This window comes from Acartia tonsa, chromosome 12 (assembly GCF_053477335.1).
Source record: "Acartia tonsa isolate MP-2025a chromosome 12, ASM5347733v1, whole genome shotgun sequence".
NCBI lineage: Eukaryota > Metazoa > Arthropoda > Copepoda > Calanoida > Acartiidae > Acartia > Acartia tonsa.
The window spans coordinates 9,859,375-9,878,353 of record NC_137271.1 but is presented as its reverse complement, the minus strand read 5'-3'; the positions used below and the strand labels follow the sequence as shown (position 1 = coordinate 9,878,353).

General features: G+C 31.9%; 2 protein-coding genes and 1 non-coding gene across 4 annotated transcripts in view; 1 reads left to right on the top strand and 2 right to left on the bottom strand.

Moving 5' to 3' along the window:
- The window catches only part of LOC145334174 (all trans-polyprenyl-diphosphate synthase PDSS1-like), a 320,870-nt gene that overhangs the window by 88,317 nt on the left and 213,574 nt on the right, over positions 1 to 18,979 (bottom strand). The gene's annotated exons all lie outside the window — the stretch shown is intronic.
- Ttc26 (tetratricopeptide repeat domain 26) overlaps positions 1 to 18,979 on the bottom strand; it is a 65,562-nt gene that overhangs the window by 30,121 nt on the left and 16,462 nt on the right. For both annotated transcript variants that reach the window (XM_080179066.1, XM_080179067.1), the window contains 11 exons: positions 18,506 to 18,554; positions 18,020 to 18,053; positions 13,537 to 13,626; positions 12,603 to 12,679; positions 11,542 to 11,587; positions 10,294 to 10,380; positions 9,832 to 9,933; positions 9,224 to 9,289; positions 8,196 to 8,243; positions 3,349 to 3,392; positions 2,850 to 2,967 (listed from right to left, as the gene is read on the bottom strand). In XM_080179066.1, coding sequence (XP_080035192.1) covers positions 2,850 to 2,967; positions 3,349 to 3,392; positions 8,196 to 8,243; positions 9,224 to 9,289; positions 9,832 to 9,933; positions 10,294 to 10,380; positions 11,542 to 11,587; positions 12,603 to 12,679; positions 13,537 to 13,626; positions 18,020 to 18,053; positions 18,506 to 18,554 — 761 coding nt within the window. The remainder of the gene's footprint in view (positions 1 to 2,849; positions 2,968 to 3,348; positions 3,393 to 8,195; positions 8,244 to 9,223; positions 9,290 to 9,831; positions 9,934 to 10,293; positions 10,381 to 11,541; positions 11,588 to 12,602; positions 12,680 to 13,536; positions 13,627 to 18,019; positions 18,054 to 18,505; positions 18,555 to 18,979) is intronic.
- Positions 12,226 to 12,429, top strand: LOC145334836 (small nucleolar RNA U3). Its single transcript, XR_013885033.1, has one exon. It is a non-coding gene; the product is annotated as a small nucleolar RNA U3 (small nucleolar RNA).

The following is an 18,979-nucleotide window of genomic DNA, read 5'->3' as shown; positions in this document are numbered from 1 at the left end:
GAAGGGGCGATGGAGGAGCGATGTAGGGGCCATCAAAGTACAATGTAATATAAATTTCAAGAAGGAGAGATGAAGGAGCGATGTAGGGGCGATGTAGGAGCGATGAAGGGGCCATGGAGGAGCGATGTAGGGGCCATCAAAGTACAATGTAATATAAATTTCAAGAAGGAGAGATGAAGGAGCGATGTAGGGGCGATGGAGGAGCGATGAAGGGGCGATGGAGGAGCGATGTAGGGGCCATCAAAGTACAATGTAATATAAATTTCAAGAAGGAGAGATGAAGGAGCGATGTAGGGGCGATGTATGAGCGATGTAGGGGCGATGGAGGAGCGATGTAGGGGCCATCAAAGTACAATGTAATATAAAATTCAAGAATTAGAGATGAAGGAGCGATGTAGGGGCGATGTAGGGGCGATGTAGGGGCCATCAAAGTACAATTTAATATAAATTTCAAGAAGGAGAGATGAAGGAGCGATGTAGGGGCGATGAAGGAGCGATGAAGGGGCACTGGAGGTAAAGGACTATGGAGGGGCGATGGAGAGGCTATGAAGGAGCCATCATGGGGCTATAGTATAGCCTCTTATCATAAGAGGCGATATTAACGCCCCTTCAAAGGAGCTATTAAGAGGCCATGAAGGAGCTATAGCATAGCCTCTTATCATAAGAGGCGATATGAACGCTCCTTAAAAGGGGCTATCACATCGCTCCATATGATAAGAGGCTATGCTATAGCTCCTTGAAGGAGCTATAGAAAATCATCGCCCCATATGGAGCGATGTCATGGAAAGGACTATACCCTTGATGTCTGTCCGTCCGTCCGTCCGTCCGTCCGTCTGTCTGTCCGTCTGTCCCTTAATATCTCGGTAACCACTGAACCTATCTTCAGGGTATTTACGATTTTTTATGAATTTTACGAATTGTGCGAATTCGCCAGTTATTTACGAAAATTTGCGATCAATTCGCATTTTCAGCTGGGTAGGTAATGGAAGATGTAATTATACATCTTGGGGCAAAGCCCCTAGAGGCTAGGGGCGAACCCGCTATTGTTTAAAATAGAGGCAATGACTTCATGAAAATATAGAGTTCCTATATTAGAAAAAAATCGAATGTCAACTTTCAATTGGGTCTTTAATCAGCCAATAGCATCGGTAATATTAACACAGCTAAGTCGCTACAAAAGGGTAGAACGCAATTTCCTTGCAGACGAAATAGGTCTCCAACACTAAATCCAAATAGTTATCTGGATTATACATATATCTATATTATATTTTATAAAAAGATATATCCCTGCTATCCCTGGTCAGATCCTAAGTGTTAATAGATTCACCCCAGACCAAAACTTTTTTAGTGCTTATGAAAAAACTTTTACTACTTTTTCTTTGCGGGGATCAGAAACAGGAACAAGGTTTCCAGTATGGATTCAAAACTAATATCCGCTGGTTACTAACAGGTTTTCAACCATACTGAAAAATAATTTAAAGCTTCGAATTACAGACATTTTCCACGAATATTAAAATAAAAATCTTGAAATAAATACCAGTTTTGTACGACCTTGCCTTCGGCCCTTCGGGGTTATAAAAACTGGTTTTGTTCATATTTTTTTTATATTTTAATATCCCAGAAGCGCTGTCTATATTACGATGCGATATATAACTATTCTTTAAATTGATTATAAATACACAACAAGTACAAAGTAGCACAGCATAAAATAACATTTTAATAAAACAATAGTAATCTATAAAACAGTACAAAGTTTCTTTCCGATCTTTTGCAGACATGGTTATAATTACTAAATCAATAATATTTGAACTGGTCATACATTGTTATTGCTATAAATTTGACTATAAATAAGTAAGCGAAAGATTGTTTTTTATTACTATCTTATTTACTTTATTATAACTGTGTCACAACAAAAGACATTATAATTTATCTTATCTCCACAGTATTTGGGTCAGGTTTTGCTGATTTCTAAGTATACGGTGGATTTCTTTGATGCTGACAAGTGGCTGTTATGCCCTGATTATTTTCCAGAATACATATTCCTGTCTTTGTTTTGGATTAGCTGAATTACACTTTTTAACAACATTTATCTTGGGGTATTATACTTTATACTCTAATGAGCAAACAGAACAAATTCCCTTATTTTGAAAGTTGAGCAAGATGATCACCCTTCCACATTTCTCACTTTTAATCATGGATCTACAGTGATAAGACAATGGCCAAGCTAATCATAGAATAGCTTAACTAAACTTGGACATTTGTTTAAATTGTTTCTTTTTCAACCAAAATTTTCTATTTTTTTTCTGAGAAAAGTCTAATTAGCTTTTTTCACAGAATTTCTTTTGAGTATATTACTTATAGTCTATGGTTAAATTGTTTGCAGAATCTATTTCAATGCTTTTACAATGAAGAAAGAAATTACAAATATATGCTTTTAAATATAAATTAAACAAATGGATTTATTATTACTTGGATCTTACAAAAGAAAGAGAAAATGATGGTTAGTTTTTCTTTTGTTTGTATATTACTATATAGGTAAGGTAAAGTTAGGTTATTTGGGTACTGGCTACCCGCACAGGGTTGATGCTCCCCGCAGGGGTTAAGTATACTTCAAACTATTTCCAAAATAGGTAGGAGGGGGGGGGGGTCAGTGGTCAACAGACACTTTAAGGGAACATCCAGAAAATAGCCACATACCTGTGCATAATTAAAATTAAAAGTATCATCATTGTAGAAATAAGACTTGATACTGTTCAGATACAGCAACACGTCATCAATAGAGGGGAGGGGGGGGGGGGGAATGTACTTAACAGTCCCTTTAAGGGAATAACCTGAAAATAGGAACATACCTGTGCATAATTAAAATTGAAAGTATCATCATTGTAGAAATAAGACTTGATACTGTTCAGATACAACAGGACGTCATCAAATTGTTTCAGTAGGAAAAAACAGGCTGCCATACATTGTCTGAAAAAGATATCAAAATAAGTGGTTACTATTAAACAAAATAGTACTATGTCTGTCTGTCCGTCTGATGATTTAAAGCTCGGTAACAGCTGGACATAAAAAGTTATGTTTCTCAAAACATAAAAATACTATAAGTTTGGTGATTTTATACTATTTTTAAAGCTGTTTCTTGAAGGGGCGAGACAACCCAATCCCCACAAAAAAAAGGAAAAAATGAGCCACCCGAATTTTCAATATACCAGTTTTGTTTGTACTGGCCTTCGGTCCATCTAGGCCAACAATCTTGAATTAAGCTTATATTTTTCATTTTACAAACCTCGGAAACCTGTCTCTAATACAATACGATACATGATTTTTCATCATATGAATAACTAATATTACCTTCCAGGTATTGTGTCACATTCAGAAGCACTGCCACCAACCAACTAAAAATAAAATCTTACTTATCATGTGGTTCTGAAACAAATAAATTAATAAAAATAAGAAATTATGATTATTCTAAAAAACTAAATAAATTAACAACAAACTGATTTTTAGGAGCAAATAAAAAAATTAAAGACACAGTTTTTCTCAGTAACATTATTTATCCTAAATAATTAAAAAAAGAACAATTAGAATTAAAAATGTCTATTCAGAAGGGACCGAGTTTTATATCATATTAACAAAATGTTAACAGGCAGTTCAACTGGACAAGCAGATAAGTAAATAGAAAAAACGAAAAAACACATTCAATATGTAGCAAAATTTGCTTAATGAATATAATTAATTAAAACAAAAATCCTAATAAAAATCGATTTGGGGTATTATTCTCATTTCTAGCTCTGCAGTATGATTCTACAAGTGAGATACCTTTAAAAAATAGGTGAAAAACAGATCATTGATGATAAAATGCTTTTCACTTAGGTTTTTCATTTATAGTAAGTAAAAATTGCTTTTCATGTTTTAATTGTAAATGTTTATTTTTTAGGCGTATTTGTGATTATGGTGTAAACCTTAATGAATACATACAATTACAATGTTTGCTGCCCTTTGTCAAGTATTGAATAGACATTTTATTAAATTAAAAACTTAGGGGTAAATATATTTAAACAAAAAAAATAAATTTTTACATAGTTTTAATATGAAATTTTTAATTGCTGACAAAATACATTTATTTTATCCATAATTTAGAGAAAAAAAATTACTCTTAATTCTAAGAACTTTCAAAGGCTAAATTCAATACGTGTCATTTGACTTTCAGCTCCTAGGAGATATGGATAAAATACAGTTATTAAAACGACTGTTAGAAATTTTCGCTTTTGGAATATTTGTATTTCAAATGCAAAATTCACTAAGGAAATATGAAGACAACCCAACTGTCCAACAAACCTCTACAGTTCACTTTGATGACATTCACAAGCCAATGATGTTTATTTGCCAGGTTATAATATTTCAAATATGAAGATGATAATTTAATATAAATTATGAAAATTAACCTATTTATCATAACAGTTTGCAAACTAAGCTCCCTTCTAAGACATTCATATATTGATTGCATAGCATTTTCTATTTTTGAAAATACAAAATAAAGATACCAATTTAGTTTGAGGTGGGTTCTTAGGAAAATTGGGGTCTTCTTCGTACAATCAATCTTTGACTTGTCGTCTTCGTTCAATCAATCATCATTATGAAAATTAAAAAAGATTTTGTGGCATTGACGCTTAACTCAAGAAACGACGACATTCAATAATTTATGAATTAATAATAATGATAATACAAAAGGAAGGGAGACACATTTCAAAGCTACCAGAAGGGGAGATAGAAAGATACAGGGGCTCATACATCATTTAAAATAATCATTTATTATTTTTATTATTGATTTATAAATTGTTGAATGTTGTTGTTTCTTACTTTAAGCGTTTAACACATTGAATGTTTAAAACAAGTATTATATAACTTGCGGCATTCACACGTTTGCTATCTAATTGTCATTGATTGATTGAACAAAGATGACCCAAAAAAATAAAAGAACCCATTTCTTTTATCAGGTAGTTATACACATTTAAGACTTTGCAGCTGCAGAGTAAAAAAGCATTTAAAATACGAAAATACTAAAAATATCCTCTTAGATTTCTTACTAACACTGCCACATCATGGATAAGGTTTAGGAAACCTGGCCATGAATTAGGTCCCGGCCTAGTTTCGAAAGGGATATTGCAACTTTTACCATTTCCTAATTAAATGATGTCATTGGCGGCCGCTCCCAATTTGCTATCACTCTAAACCAATAAGGAACAGCTTGTTTTGTATTAATCAATAGGCAATTGGCAGCTGCTGATATAAAAACTGCAGCATCTGCACATTAAGGAAAATTTTAAATTGTCTGCTTCAAGAAATAAATTTTTTTTTGAATTTTACTAAGCTGTTCAGGAATACAGTATAACAGACTGTTTCCAAGATCTTTTTGCTTCAAGCAAAACAACATCTACTCCCCATGGAGAAATAAGGCAGTTTACAAATAGTAAGTTTATTGAACTCTACTATGAAAACGTTGGGCCTGAAACAAAATATTAAAATTAATACATTTAATTTTACATTTTTGTTTATATAAATCATAATATGAGGTTTCACAATTTCATTTTATGTTTTAAACAAAGGATTTATATTTATGAAAAATAACTTATTTTTCAAAATAAACACATTAAAACAGAATAAAAATAAATGGTTCATATATCAAATTATCATAAAAACATATTACTTTATTCGTATACAAGTTTTAATCAAAATTAATCGGTCTTTCTTTTTAAAATTATGAAAAATAAAATACATTTTTTGCTTGATGAAATAAACCCACTTTATCATTCATTCGCGCAATTTTCCACAGATGAAAAATTACCTAGTTAATTCTTCCATCAAGCAGGGAGATCATGGATGTGAAATTTAGCAACGGTAGAAAATTCTTTCATACAAAACATTATTTTTCATTGTCACAACATCTTTCCCGTGCTATCAAAACAAACTAAGAGAGCGCTTGTCTTTATAACGCGCAGTGTTCCAAGAGAATGCCGCATGTATATCCAGCACATATCCAGTACAAATGTCGTCCCCTGGGCATTTGGGGTAAGGTAACAAAGTACCAAGATATAAGCAATGATAAAATAATATTTTTAAATAAAATTTTTACTCATTAATAAAAATGCAAACATTACATCCTAAAATCTGTCTAAGGCAAACCAAACAAAAGCTATCTGAAAAATTCTAATTACCAGAGTAAGAGATAAAAAATTTTTGGGAGACAAAAAAACATTATAACATTGAACAAAAGCCATTAATATATTGGTTTATAAAAAGTTCTATGTTTACTTTAGGCTAGCTACCAGAATTTCATTCTATACTTTATCTTCTTAACGCTTTTTTAGCTATTTCGTTAAAGTTGATAACAAACTAATGCACCATCCCATAACTGTTTTTTTTAGGCCTAGGCTTGAAATAGGCCTGAAATAATATTTGTTATGCTTCCCATCCCTTATCCTTGTGCCACATTTATAAATGTAATAAAAAATACCTTTTGTAAATATGATGTATAGTTTTACAGAAAATATGGGCTTCTCTGATTTTTTTTTCATGCCTCTTCACAGTTTTCTTAGGGTAGTTTATAGTCATTGTTGATATATTATAATTGCAGACAAGTCAATTCAACTACACAAAAGGAAACCAGCATGGATACACTGGATTCACAAGATTTACCTTGGGCTTACAAGCAACTAACAATGGCATCACATCATGGAAAAAATTAAATGAAAATAAATCATTTGCTGATCTACAGGCTGAAATGTTTGAATATAATTATGAAGAATTTGAAGCTCATTTTGGACATTGGAATGACAAGATTGGTGATGTAAACTCAGAGCTAAAATTTCTTACTCCTGATGGCTTTTGTTTATCATGGAGTTTGTTAAAAAATGAAGTTACATTGAAATCTAAAGAAAGTACAAGTGTGTTAATAATTGATCCAACATACTCAAATGATCTAGTCCTGCTTGGTAGTAAGAGTGCCAGACTGAATTTTGGACCCTTGGGCAATGGGTTTTACAGTGATTTTAAATATGAAGTGCAGCTTACTTTGCTTGATGAGAGAATCAATGATGGTCTTTCCTGCATTGACTATGATAGAATTGGCTCCAGCTATGGAGAATGCATTGAAGATAGAATGAGAAATAACATGTTAATGGAATTAGGCTGTTTACTTCCTTGGGTTCCTGATGCAGCTAATACATCATGTGAAAATGTCAAGAATCTCAAGATGCCTGATGTGTTTTACAAAGAGATTTCAAAATTTGTCTATGGATGGAATATTAAATCTCTGTCAATGTGCAAGCAGCCATGTTTAAAACTAGGGTTCAAGTTAGTTGAAATACGCAAAGTTTTTAACAAGATAAGTAGGGGTTATGTTGATGTGTTGTTCTATGATGAAGTAAATGTTTACACAGTTGTGTCTGCCTATGATATGTTCAGCTTGGTAGTAGACCTTGGATCTGCTCTTGGACTCTGGTTAGGTTTATCTGCTCTCAACTTGTTCAGCTCTTTGGTTGATTACACTGCTTTGGCAAGGAGACAGTATTTTCATTAATGATTTCTTAAAACTCAATTACAATGATGCCTAAATTGTTGAAATTTTAAATTCTAAGAATTTAACTAAATTATATTGTACATTGTATTTGTCAAATATTCTATTTAATTTATTCTCTGTTTACTTTTACATTGTTTCTATTTCACCTTATGAAATATATCTTCTAGCACTCAAATATTCCTATTACTAACTAATTGGATTTTTTTTTATATATTTCTGTTCTGAGAACTGAAAGCCGAATATAATACACTTAAAAGTGTTTTAAACTGTAGACTTTTTAGGATACCAATTTGGTATAAAGTTCTACAAAAATGGACAACATTTTTTTGCCAAAACAAAATTTTGTTGGACAATAAATTGGGTTAATAGACAATATTTTTGGCGTTTTTTTGCCAAACAAAAATTTAATGAAATCAATGTTTATCAAGGATGACGACATCCATAAAAGCGAAACTCTAAAATAAGATGAAAGAGCAAACGAACAAAAACTCTTGAGGAGTGTCAGAACTTAATAAGCAGAACATTAATTTTTAAGTCTAAACAAAATTGAACATAAATTTGTTGCAAAAATTAAATGTCATACTGTCAGACGAACGTACATGTATAAAACGTTACTAACCTGAAAGTATTGTTGTGCAATCTTCAAATGTTCTCTGCTTCCATTCTCCTAAAAAATATACGAGTATACACTCTTATAATTTGTTTATTACACTATACTCAAAAGTTTTATTATAATGTTTTCTTATTCGTTGGGACTTGGCTTAACAACTTTGTAAACTTTTAGTTGCTTTTTATTGGTTGTTTCATTAAGTCGAGTGTCGAAAGGTTTCAACCAATAATTGTAATTTAGAATAGTAGTTTTGTGTTTCATCATTTGGAATGTACATACAACAATTTGTAGGCCAATGTCTTATCTTTTCCCTTTATATACCTAAATTTACTCTTACTGTATTTTCAAAACTTTTATGTAAAATCAATAAATTTGAAGTTAGCTAATCAACTTTAATCAAATTTAAACTTCAGAACTTAAATTCTTCAGCTATTTAAAAATTTAAAATGTTATTTATTTCCAGTTGGAAGGGAAAATTAATTCAAGAAAAAAAGTGCTACTGCTTTTATCAGGGATCTTAAGGGATAAGACAATGGAGATAAATTGATGTACATACCCAATAATGTTAAACAAAATATGTAGATTAAAATTATTGGTTGAAAAGTTTAAACATTGCTAGTTTGGACCAACCAACAAGATGTTTATAAAGTACTCAAAGTTAATAAACCTAGAAATGAGAGAACGTGTTTATGAACCTTTGGGTAACAGTGTAATTTAAATTCTAATATCCACTCCCTCAATTGTTTTTAAAGATTGAATATCATTAGTTTAATTTTGCAATAGGAGGCAATTGAACTAAGCTTAAAAGGCAAGAAAATTTGCAACCCGACCCTTTATTTACATGTCCAATAAATGTATAAATATAAATGCATAACCCAGACAACTATCTGGCCCAAGTGGAGGGAACCTTCTTCGTCTGCTAGCAAATTAAGCTTTCTACTCTTTTGTAGAGACTTGGATTTTCCGACGCTATTGGCTGATTCAAAGACCCTATTAAAGGTCGACACAGGGCCCCATCTTTTCTTTTGCTTTTTTACCTGTCCAACGGCTGCGTTGACTACCCCTTTCAGAATATATTCTTGTGGGACTGTAGGCTCCAGATCCTAAATTTTCTGGTTATAATAAAGAAGTTGTTTGTATGTATTTAGAAATTACATAAGATTTTTTTCTAATAACTGAACCAACTGGGCTTTTTGGCGAAGAAAAAGAACTTTACGCAGATATCATTTGATTTTTTGGTTCAGAAGAACATATAGACAATTCTGTTATGTTTTAAAATAAAAAGGCTATTTTTTATTTTCTGTGATTGGAGTTACATTTATTTATGGACAATTATTTCTGTCTGTCTATGTGTGTCTGTACCCTAAAATCTCGCTAACAGTTGAACCCATATGGTTAACTTTTACAGTATAGCTTCTCATAGGTCCTGGAAAAGTTTATAACTATTTTGGGAAGAGTATTACCGCCAACCCATGAAGAGTCATCCTTTAAAAAAAACTTACCCCCCTAATTTGTTTTTACTTTTCTTCTTAAATCTATAATAGAAAATTTGGCAGTTGGATTTAACCCCCCCCCCCCCCTCAAGTGCTCCTAGAGGCATTATAGGGGGCGTAGCTGCTATTATGAAATAATGTTTAAAGTATACCTTGATCAACTGAAAAGCTTCGTTGACATCATCCTGTTTAAGATAATATATCACCAGATTGAGTCTAGCCTCTGGTATCACATCCACCAAGGGGGGTAGGATCTAAATTAAATAGATAGAAAGATAAGTTCAAAGATATCCCCTATTAAATGATATTACAAATTTAAGCATAATCTGATTTTGTGATTCACTTATGTTCTTGTAGTAATAATAAATGTCTACTATATAAAGAATGTATAAAAAACAATCAGTCACAATTTAAACCTTCTCAAATAATTGAAATCTTGGAGATAGACTCTATAATGCTTAGAAATTTTGTTCATTATTATTAAAATATTCAGTTAGAAATCTTTCTCAATCCAATTATCAGTTTATCAATTAAAGTTAAAATTAAGGTTAAAATCAAGATGAATTATTGATGTATTTATTCCGCTGTTTCTAATATTTTAAATAACAAACTACCTGTAATGCGCCTTCACCACCTCTGAAGACCACAAGGTTGTGTTTAAGAAGATCTTGTCCAAAGGTGAATGAAGAGGTTGTTTGATCCTGAAAGTATATTTCTGTATTTAGATTGCTAATATGGACCCCATTTATCGGTCAGTTCGTTTATTCAGTAGAAGGGGAGGGGATAGGGTGAAGAGGGTTGACGTGGGGTATCTTTATTTTAGCCAGTTGTGAGTATCACTTTATCAGAATGCATGAAAATCATCCAAGTAATAATATGACGATTAGATAATATTAAATTCAGCGACTAGTAGTAAAGTACAGTGTGTTTTTTTTATGGGAATTTTTTTGAAAGCGATTTTACCCCACCTATAGTTATCAGAATTTAATTATTAATGGCTTATTTTCTTCGTTTTTTAATGCAATTGATAGAACAACAAAAAAATATTTCAGTTTTTATCTAAAAAGTACAGTAAAATCTAAAATTCAAAACTAAGGTGTCAACATCTAATAATGGTTTTAGCGCATTTTTGTTATACCTAAATCATCTACCCTTTGCAAGAAAAAAAATGGATTTATCTGTAGTCGACTTTAAGGGGCCAGTACTCCCTCCCTGGTTGAGATATGACCTTCAAACTGTTCTAGTACATGTCCCTAATAGTATCTGTATACATTTTTAGCTCTATATCTCAACTTTGAAGTGTTTAGCAGCCATTCTTGCAAAAGGTTGAATATTTGAGCATAAGAAAAATGCGCTAAAACCTTTTCTAGATGTTTACACCAAGTTTTGAATTTTAGATTTTACTGTACTTTTTAAATAAAAACTGAAATATTTTTTTGTTGTTCTATTTTTTGCATTAAAAAACGAAGAAAATAAGTGATTAATCATTAAATTCTGATAAATATAAGTGGGGTAAAATTGCTTTCAAAAAAGTTCTCATAAAAAACACACTGTAGAAAAGCTACACTTTAGAAACATAAAACCAAACAGGCAATGGTTTAGGATTAGAGTAAAACAATAGAGAGGCTAGGGTTAAATAACGGTATGTTCATGGATTGGGGACCCTATGACGACTTTCAATTGTTTTTTTTTGAGTATCTGCTAATAGCGTCGGAAATATTAAAACAACAAAGTTAGTTGTCTGGTTATACATACAAACTTATACATTTATGTTTCAAGAAAAGAACCTAAAGTGAATAAGGACATCATTCTATATTTGTCAGAAATTTGTTACAACTAACCCTCAACTTTTCCACTTTTACCTGGAGTGCTTTTAATTCTTGTTCAGCAGCTTTACCATTATACAACCTAAAGTCATTTGTATCATTATTCGTTGGATTTACAACCTTAGGGACTTAATTGGATTTTGATTGGTTGGTTCAATAAGTTAAGTGTACAGAATTAGAACCGGCTCTAAGATGTTCTTACTGTACAGCATCGTATAACAGACAATTTCCCACGAATATCAACATAAAAATCATAAAATCAATACCAGTTTTGTTAGCCAGGGCCTTCGGCTTCTCCTGGTAGCTTTACAAGCGCTTATCTACACTTTGTAGAAAAATGGCGGCTTCGCCCCTAGCCTCTAGAGGCTTCGCCCTATGAAGTAATGGGAAGTCAACCTTCCTAATTAGAAATATTCAAAAAAGTTATTCTTTGTTTAATTACTTACACATAACCTGCCAAGGAGCAGTTGCAGAATTTCTCTACAAACACGTGTGTTATGTAGTTGATAATTTAGCCACTAGGTGTCTCATTTTTTTTCATAGAAGACCTCCAACCGGAGGTTACATCAACAAAGTGTGTCACCAGGTATATAAAAAGTATAAAGATAGCATTTCTAAGCGACACAGCAACTGAATCAAGCTGTGTGTGGAGGTCTACAGCTGGTCAGCAACCTATCTATAGTCTTTTAAACATATCTCCGAAAAAGGTCAGTACACGGTAAGATTATACTTCACAGAATCATTTCTGTAGGATACATCCTTTATTTCTTTTCGAAACTTTAAAATAGTTAAGCTATGATGATGAGTTGAACGTCATGTCTTGAGCGTGAGAAGGCGTTGATGGTTGACTCCATCAATATATCGATGATCGCTTGGAAGTCACTCTGTGAACTCCTAGATGGACCATGACATCGGCTGAGTGGTCAAATTTATATCTCATTCTCTAGTGGATGCTAGTCATATGCTAAACAAATTCAAATACTGGTTCGGGTCAAATTGGTTTTATCTTATAATTTTCATTTTAATATTCGCGAAAAGCTGTCTATAATACAATGCAATAAATAACTATTGAATTTCAGAACCCTATCCTTGCTTACCTGAAATGATTACACGCCTTGAGATTTATAGCAATTGCAGAATCTGGAAAATGTTGTAAATACACAGCTAACACTTCCTATATGAATAGATGGATAAATAGATATTTCTCTCATTCGTTGGTTTAAAGCTTAATTGGATAGTATAACTTTTTCCACAAATAAATTTATTCTACAGTATGAGATATATAAACAGATTGATAGATAGACAAATAAATAGATAGATAAACAGAAAGACATAATACCTGTAGATATTCAGAACGGGATATATAAATAGATAGATAGATATAAAGATAGATAAACGGACAGATAGACAGACATATAGATGGATAGATCAGCAGATAGATATAATATCTGAGAAACATGATAGTAGTCAAGATAGAAAATTAGGACATGATAAATAGATAATTAGACAAATGAAAATATAAATAGATAGACAGACAGATAGATAAACAGAAAGACATAATACAAAGCCACATAAACGTACAGGACGGGTAGATAAACAGACAGATAGATAGATAGACAGACAGATAGATAGATAGACAGACAGATAGATAGATAGACATATGGTTAGATATATAGAAAAATAGATAGATAGACAGACAGATAGATAGATAGATACACAGATAGATAGACAGATATATAGACAGATAGATAGACAGATAGATAGACAGATAGATAGACAGATAGATAGACATATAGATAGACAGATAGATAGACAGATAGATAGACAGATAGATAGACAGGTAGATAGACAGATAGATAGACAGATAGATAGACAGATAGATAGATAGAAAAATAGACAGATAAATAGATAGAAAGATAGATGTATTACCTGAGAAACATCATAGTAGTCAAGCTTATAAACATTCACGATAGGATTGATAAATAGATAGACATATATATAGACAGATAGATATATAGATAGACATATTACCTGAGAAACATCATAGTAGTCAAGCTTATAATAGCACAAAGCCACATAAACATTCAGGGCCAAATATTCTCGGTTATCCAGCAAAATCCGCTGAAAAATAATAATTTTTAAGCATATTAACTAAATGGCTGACATATTATCAATATGCTGATATTACACATAATAACATAATGAAAGGCGACAATATGCTATTTAAGTCCTAACTGTGCAGTGCATAAAATTGAGTTGCGCTTTTTTGGACCGATTCATTTATTCCAATATTCTAACTCTTCATGTCTCGCATCTGACATACCAGTAGTAGGAATTAGGAATTAGTAGGAACCCATTACCTACCCGACATCGAAAGGATGAGCTACATGTTATTAGGGTTGGGCCGGATACTTTTTTGGCCGGATACCGGATATCCAGCTGATTTCAAATGCCAAATATCCGGTATCCGGCCGGATATCCGGTTAACGCCGGATATCCGGTAAATATCCGGTTATCCGGCCAAATTACCGGATATCCGGCCGGATAACCAGCCAAATTACCATATATTAAAGTAGCAAAAAAAATTTCTTCAGAAATCTTAAATAAATTTACATAAAGATAAAAAATGTTCTTCTAGCTTCAATAATAAGAAAGTTATGGCCATTAAAAATTTTAAAAAGCAGAGATTTTTGGTGTAAAGTATAAGAAAATATATAGCCGGATATCCGGCCGGATAGTTTCAATATCCGGTATCCGGCCGGATATTGAAAATGGCCGGATATCCGGCCCAACCCTACATGTTATGCCACTGTCGAATCTTAACTGTCATATTATCGATATAAAGTTATTTTTTACTGGAATTACGACTACAGTTTTATGTTTATAAAATAACGGAGCAAAAGTTAAAAACCTGAGGTGAATTCTTTAAAAATATTGCCTCACTGAAAATCAGTGAGGCTCACTGAAAATTTAGAGGGGACAATTTTGCCTCATTAAAATTTTTGGGAGGCAAACTGATTTTAGTGAGGTTATTTAAAAAAAAATTCACCTCTGTTTGTTATACAAAGGTTTAAAAGAAAGATTGTATTTTTATAATTCTTTATAAATGCATATTAATACATAGAACACATTTTTGTAAACAAGACAGAATGTATTCAAAGGAAAGGCATGCTTAATTTTTAAAATTTTGTTTGATTCGTTTTGTATCGAATATAGGGTCTATCTATGACTGTATTTCTGTTGATTGAGATCTTTGAAACCATCTTTTTGTTTGTTAAATTAATTCTTAAATGAATAAAGGGCTTAGATTAAAAAAACCTGATTATAATTAATTAGAATCCTCCCGAAAAAACACAACTTGGTATTTTTTTCGAACTTAACTATGTTACTGATATACAGGAAATTTTAGGGGCTAAAACAATGGATGATAAACTGATATTCCCCATGACGATCAACAAAATAATCCCTAGAGTCTAATTAGTTTAAAAGATTTGACATTGTTAGTTTGAACCACACAAGGTTTTGAGAGATTGAGTGAGTATAATAATAAAACTTTGGGTACCAATTAATCTACAGTCCAATGTCCCTTAATTTCATGCTAAAATTTTCATTTTAAAAAAAGGTGGATCTTTTTTTACCTAAGATCATTGAATCGAACTGCTACATACTAATGAAAGCAATTTTTGTTGTTATTTGACATTGGTAAGTTCAACCCTACCTCTAACAATATGAAAGCTAGGACGTAGCACCAAGTAGAAAATAAAGCATAAAATTTATTTATAAGCATACAATAGATGCCACGTACTATTACATTGCAATGAATAAAACAAAAATAAATCTTCGGTGGGGATAAATTTTCAATATGAAATAAATAATATATTCAAATACATTTTTAAAATGTTTAGAATAACAGAATAAAACTTTGTAGATTACAAATTCATTCATTAATAAAAGTAACAGGGTGTCTAACCGCTTAACCGGCTTATTGTTTCTATAATTGTAATCCAAAGTGGAGGATCGACCCTGTATCTCTAAAGTGCGCACTTAAGGTGTCTAGGGACTTAGCCGTTGGTCTAAGATAAAGAAATTTGATCTGCTTTTTTTGTCTATTATATTAAGTTTACTAATAACCAAAACCAGTTGGATGTCTAGGTGTCTGTATTCTGTATATGATCTTATTTCTTAGGGAAGTTCGTCTTGGTAAATCATATTATAGCTGCGCTATTTACAAAAATGTGGCTAAAAGCCTGCAGAGGTTTTGAAATATTTCCACGGAAATCCAAAGATTTTCTGTAAAGTCTGAATAATTCCAATATCTTGATTCCAAGCATCTCAATATGTACGTGTGTCTCTAACCAGGGGTCTAAAGGGATAAGACAATGGCCGATAATTTGATGTACATCCCCAATTATGATACACAAAATTACCCCTTCTGTAGATTAGATTTAGTGGTTGAAATGTGCGTACACTCAACTTATTGAACCAATCCATCAAAATTTATTTAAAGTTCCCAAATATGTTGAGCCACACTTAAGAAAACGTTATTATAAAACTTTGGGGACTAGTATGATAAACACTCCAATGTCCCCTTACTCCCTGGTCCTCAAATGACTAATGAATAAAGGGGCTGTTTATTACACTAGTCCTTAAAGTTTAAAGGTAATGTTTTTTATTATTTGGCCTAACAACTTTGGGGACTTTTATAGATTTTTGATTGAATGGTTCATTAAGTTGAGTGTCTAATAATTTCAACCACTAATTGCAATTTACAGAAGGGGTAATTTTGTGTATCATCATTTGAGATACACATCAATTTATTGACCATTGTCTTATCCCTTAAGCTTAAGATCCCTGAGTTAGATACAATTATGACATTCTAATTCAAGGTATTTAACAAAAAAAAGCACCAATAAGTTTTATTTTCTCCCCGTTTTTAACATTTAGCTACCCAAGTATGGTCTAAACTGTTTTAGTTTACTCTTGTTGAAATGAAATGTCACTTAACATTCAGAGGTAGAGCGCACACTTAAAGAAATGTTCAAAGACATTCTGTTTAGATGATAACATTACAATAATATTAGTAAAATAAGATGAATCATTTCATGCCTTAAAATAAAACAAGGATGACAACATCCATAAAAGCGAAGCACTGTAACGGTAGGACAAACGGACATTAACACTTGTATAGTATCTGAACTGAATAATCAGAATTTAAAAGTATAAGAGCCGAAGCATAATTGTAAGTAAATTTGTTGAAAAACTGCTTGAAGCAGGATAATGTTTATGGACATACTTAAATTTTTGGACTTGATTATAGAGTTGCTTCGCTCATAATATTGTTCTTTGTTGTCCCAGGAATCAATATACCAAAAATCAGATCAAACGGATAATTAGAACACTTGAAAATTTGTTGTTAAAAAAGTAGAAAAATCAACATGTTTAAAATGGACGTACGGACATTCTGGTAATGATTATAGAGTTGCTACGCTTTCTAAATCGTACCCAACTACTACAGGAATCATCATGCAAAGTTTGAAATCGATAGGACAATTCTAACATGCCTAAATTAACGAATAAAAGCTATCTATCTCGGACGGACGTACGGACGGACGGACCGACCCTAATTATAGAAAAGCTTCGCTTTTAAAAATGATTTGGTGTAAGTGGATATTTTGGTAGTGGAAAATTTGTCGTCAATTTAGGTTCCAAAAGGAGTAATGTTGTGCATTATCATTGAGTATGTACATCAATTTATCGGCCATTGTCTTATCCCTTAAGACCCCTGGACTGTATGTGACACTATAATACAAAACAACCCTAGAAACCCATTGTAGCTTCTAAATTGATCTCGAGAACTTTACAATAAGAAATAGGTTTCAAAGAATTGTAAAATCTTTCTATCAAATGTCACTTTTATTGCAGTTTTAATATTAAAAAAATAAACTTTAAAAAAAGCTGAGCATTTCTGTATATACGTTTGTCCGTTCGTCTGTACGTCCGTACAAATATTAGCTCTTTAATAATTTAATTTAGCATGGTAGAATTGTCCTATGGATTTCAAACTTTGAATTATCATTTTTATGTATTAGCTAGATATGACTTAAAGAGCATAATTCTACAGTCGTTAACAAAACGTCTGTACGTCCATTAAAAACATGCTAATTTTTAACTTTTTTGATAACAACTTTTTGTATGATATAATCATTTTATTGGGAGAATATTAATTCTTCATGTACAATATTTTAAGCTAAGTGTCTCTATAATCATGACCTGAAAATGTTAGTATGTCCATGAACAGTATCCTGTATTTAAGCAATTTTGCATAAATTTTAGTTTAGACTAAAATTTTAATCCTGATAAACCACAAGTGTTTAAATTTGTTTGTTCTATCGTTTGATTATAAAGCTTTTATAGTTGGTGTCATCCTACTTTTATATTAATTACTCACTTATTTAGGACAATAGCTTAAAACCCGACTATAACCAAAAAATAAAAAAAATAAAACATGACTTACCTTATAGATATCAATTGCTTCTTGATAGTGTGACCTATAAAGAAAAAAAAACAATTAATTTTATGAAAAAGTTCCTTTAAAAATATCGATATAAATCTTTCATAAATATTCCATTTCCACCTATACATATTGTATCATATTATTACTGCTCTACTCATGGGCATAGTTATCATTCTTATCATCAAATATTTTTGAGGAGGTTTTCCTCAGAGTATTCCCCTACCTTATTTTGAAATAAATAAAAAAATAGGCATCTGGATAGTTTTTTCTTTTTTCCATTGGCACCTTAGGCTAGGTAAGGCTAGGTTGTATTAGGTATAGGATAGCCCCATAGGGCTAGCCCCACAAACATAGCATCCACTGCAGATGCAGACATAAAGAAATTAAACAACCCCCCTTATATTTAATTCAATTCATAAATAAGGGGGGAGGGGGTTTCTGTGCCCGCAATGCACTTTGCGGAAAAGCGCTCAATTCTAAAAAGACCTGAGATAATGAATTGAGGCCAGGGACAGCTGATCTTCGATTACATCCTCTAAAAAACAAAAATTGCGTAAAAATATAATTAAATGTCATGAAATTTAATTTTTCATCTCCTTTATTGTGTATTTTGACCTATTATTACTGAGTATATTAAAAGAAAAAAAATAATTGCCACACTCTAGGTAACTGATTTGAATTTTGGTATTTCATTTTTCAAATACTAATTTGAACAGGCAGTGCTACTTTTTAAAGTAATTAATCTTGAATACCCAGGAAACTATTTTCTCCTACAATCAAATAAACTGAAGTTTTCTTTCCAGTGATAAAGTCTAGTAACATATTGGTTGAAAAGTTTTGACACTTCGAGTTAGGAACCTAAAGGTTTTTGAGCCAACAAATAATAATATATGGTTATGAAACTTTGGTACCAGTGAATTTTTCAGTCCAATTTACCTTCCCTCCCTGTGTATTTACTAT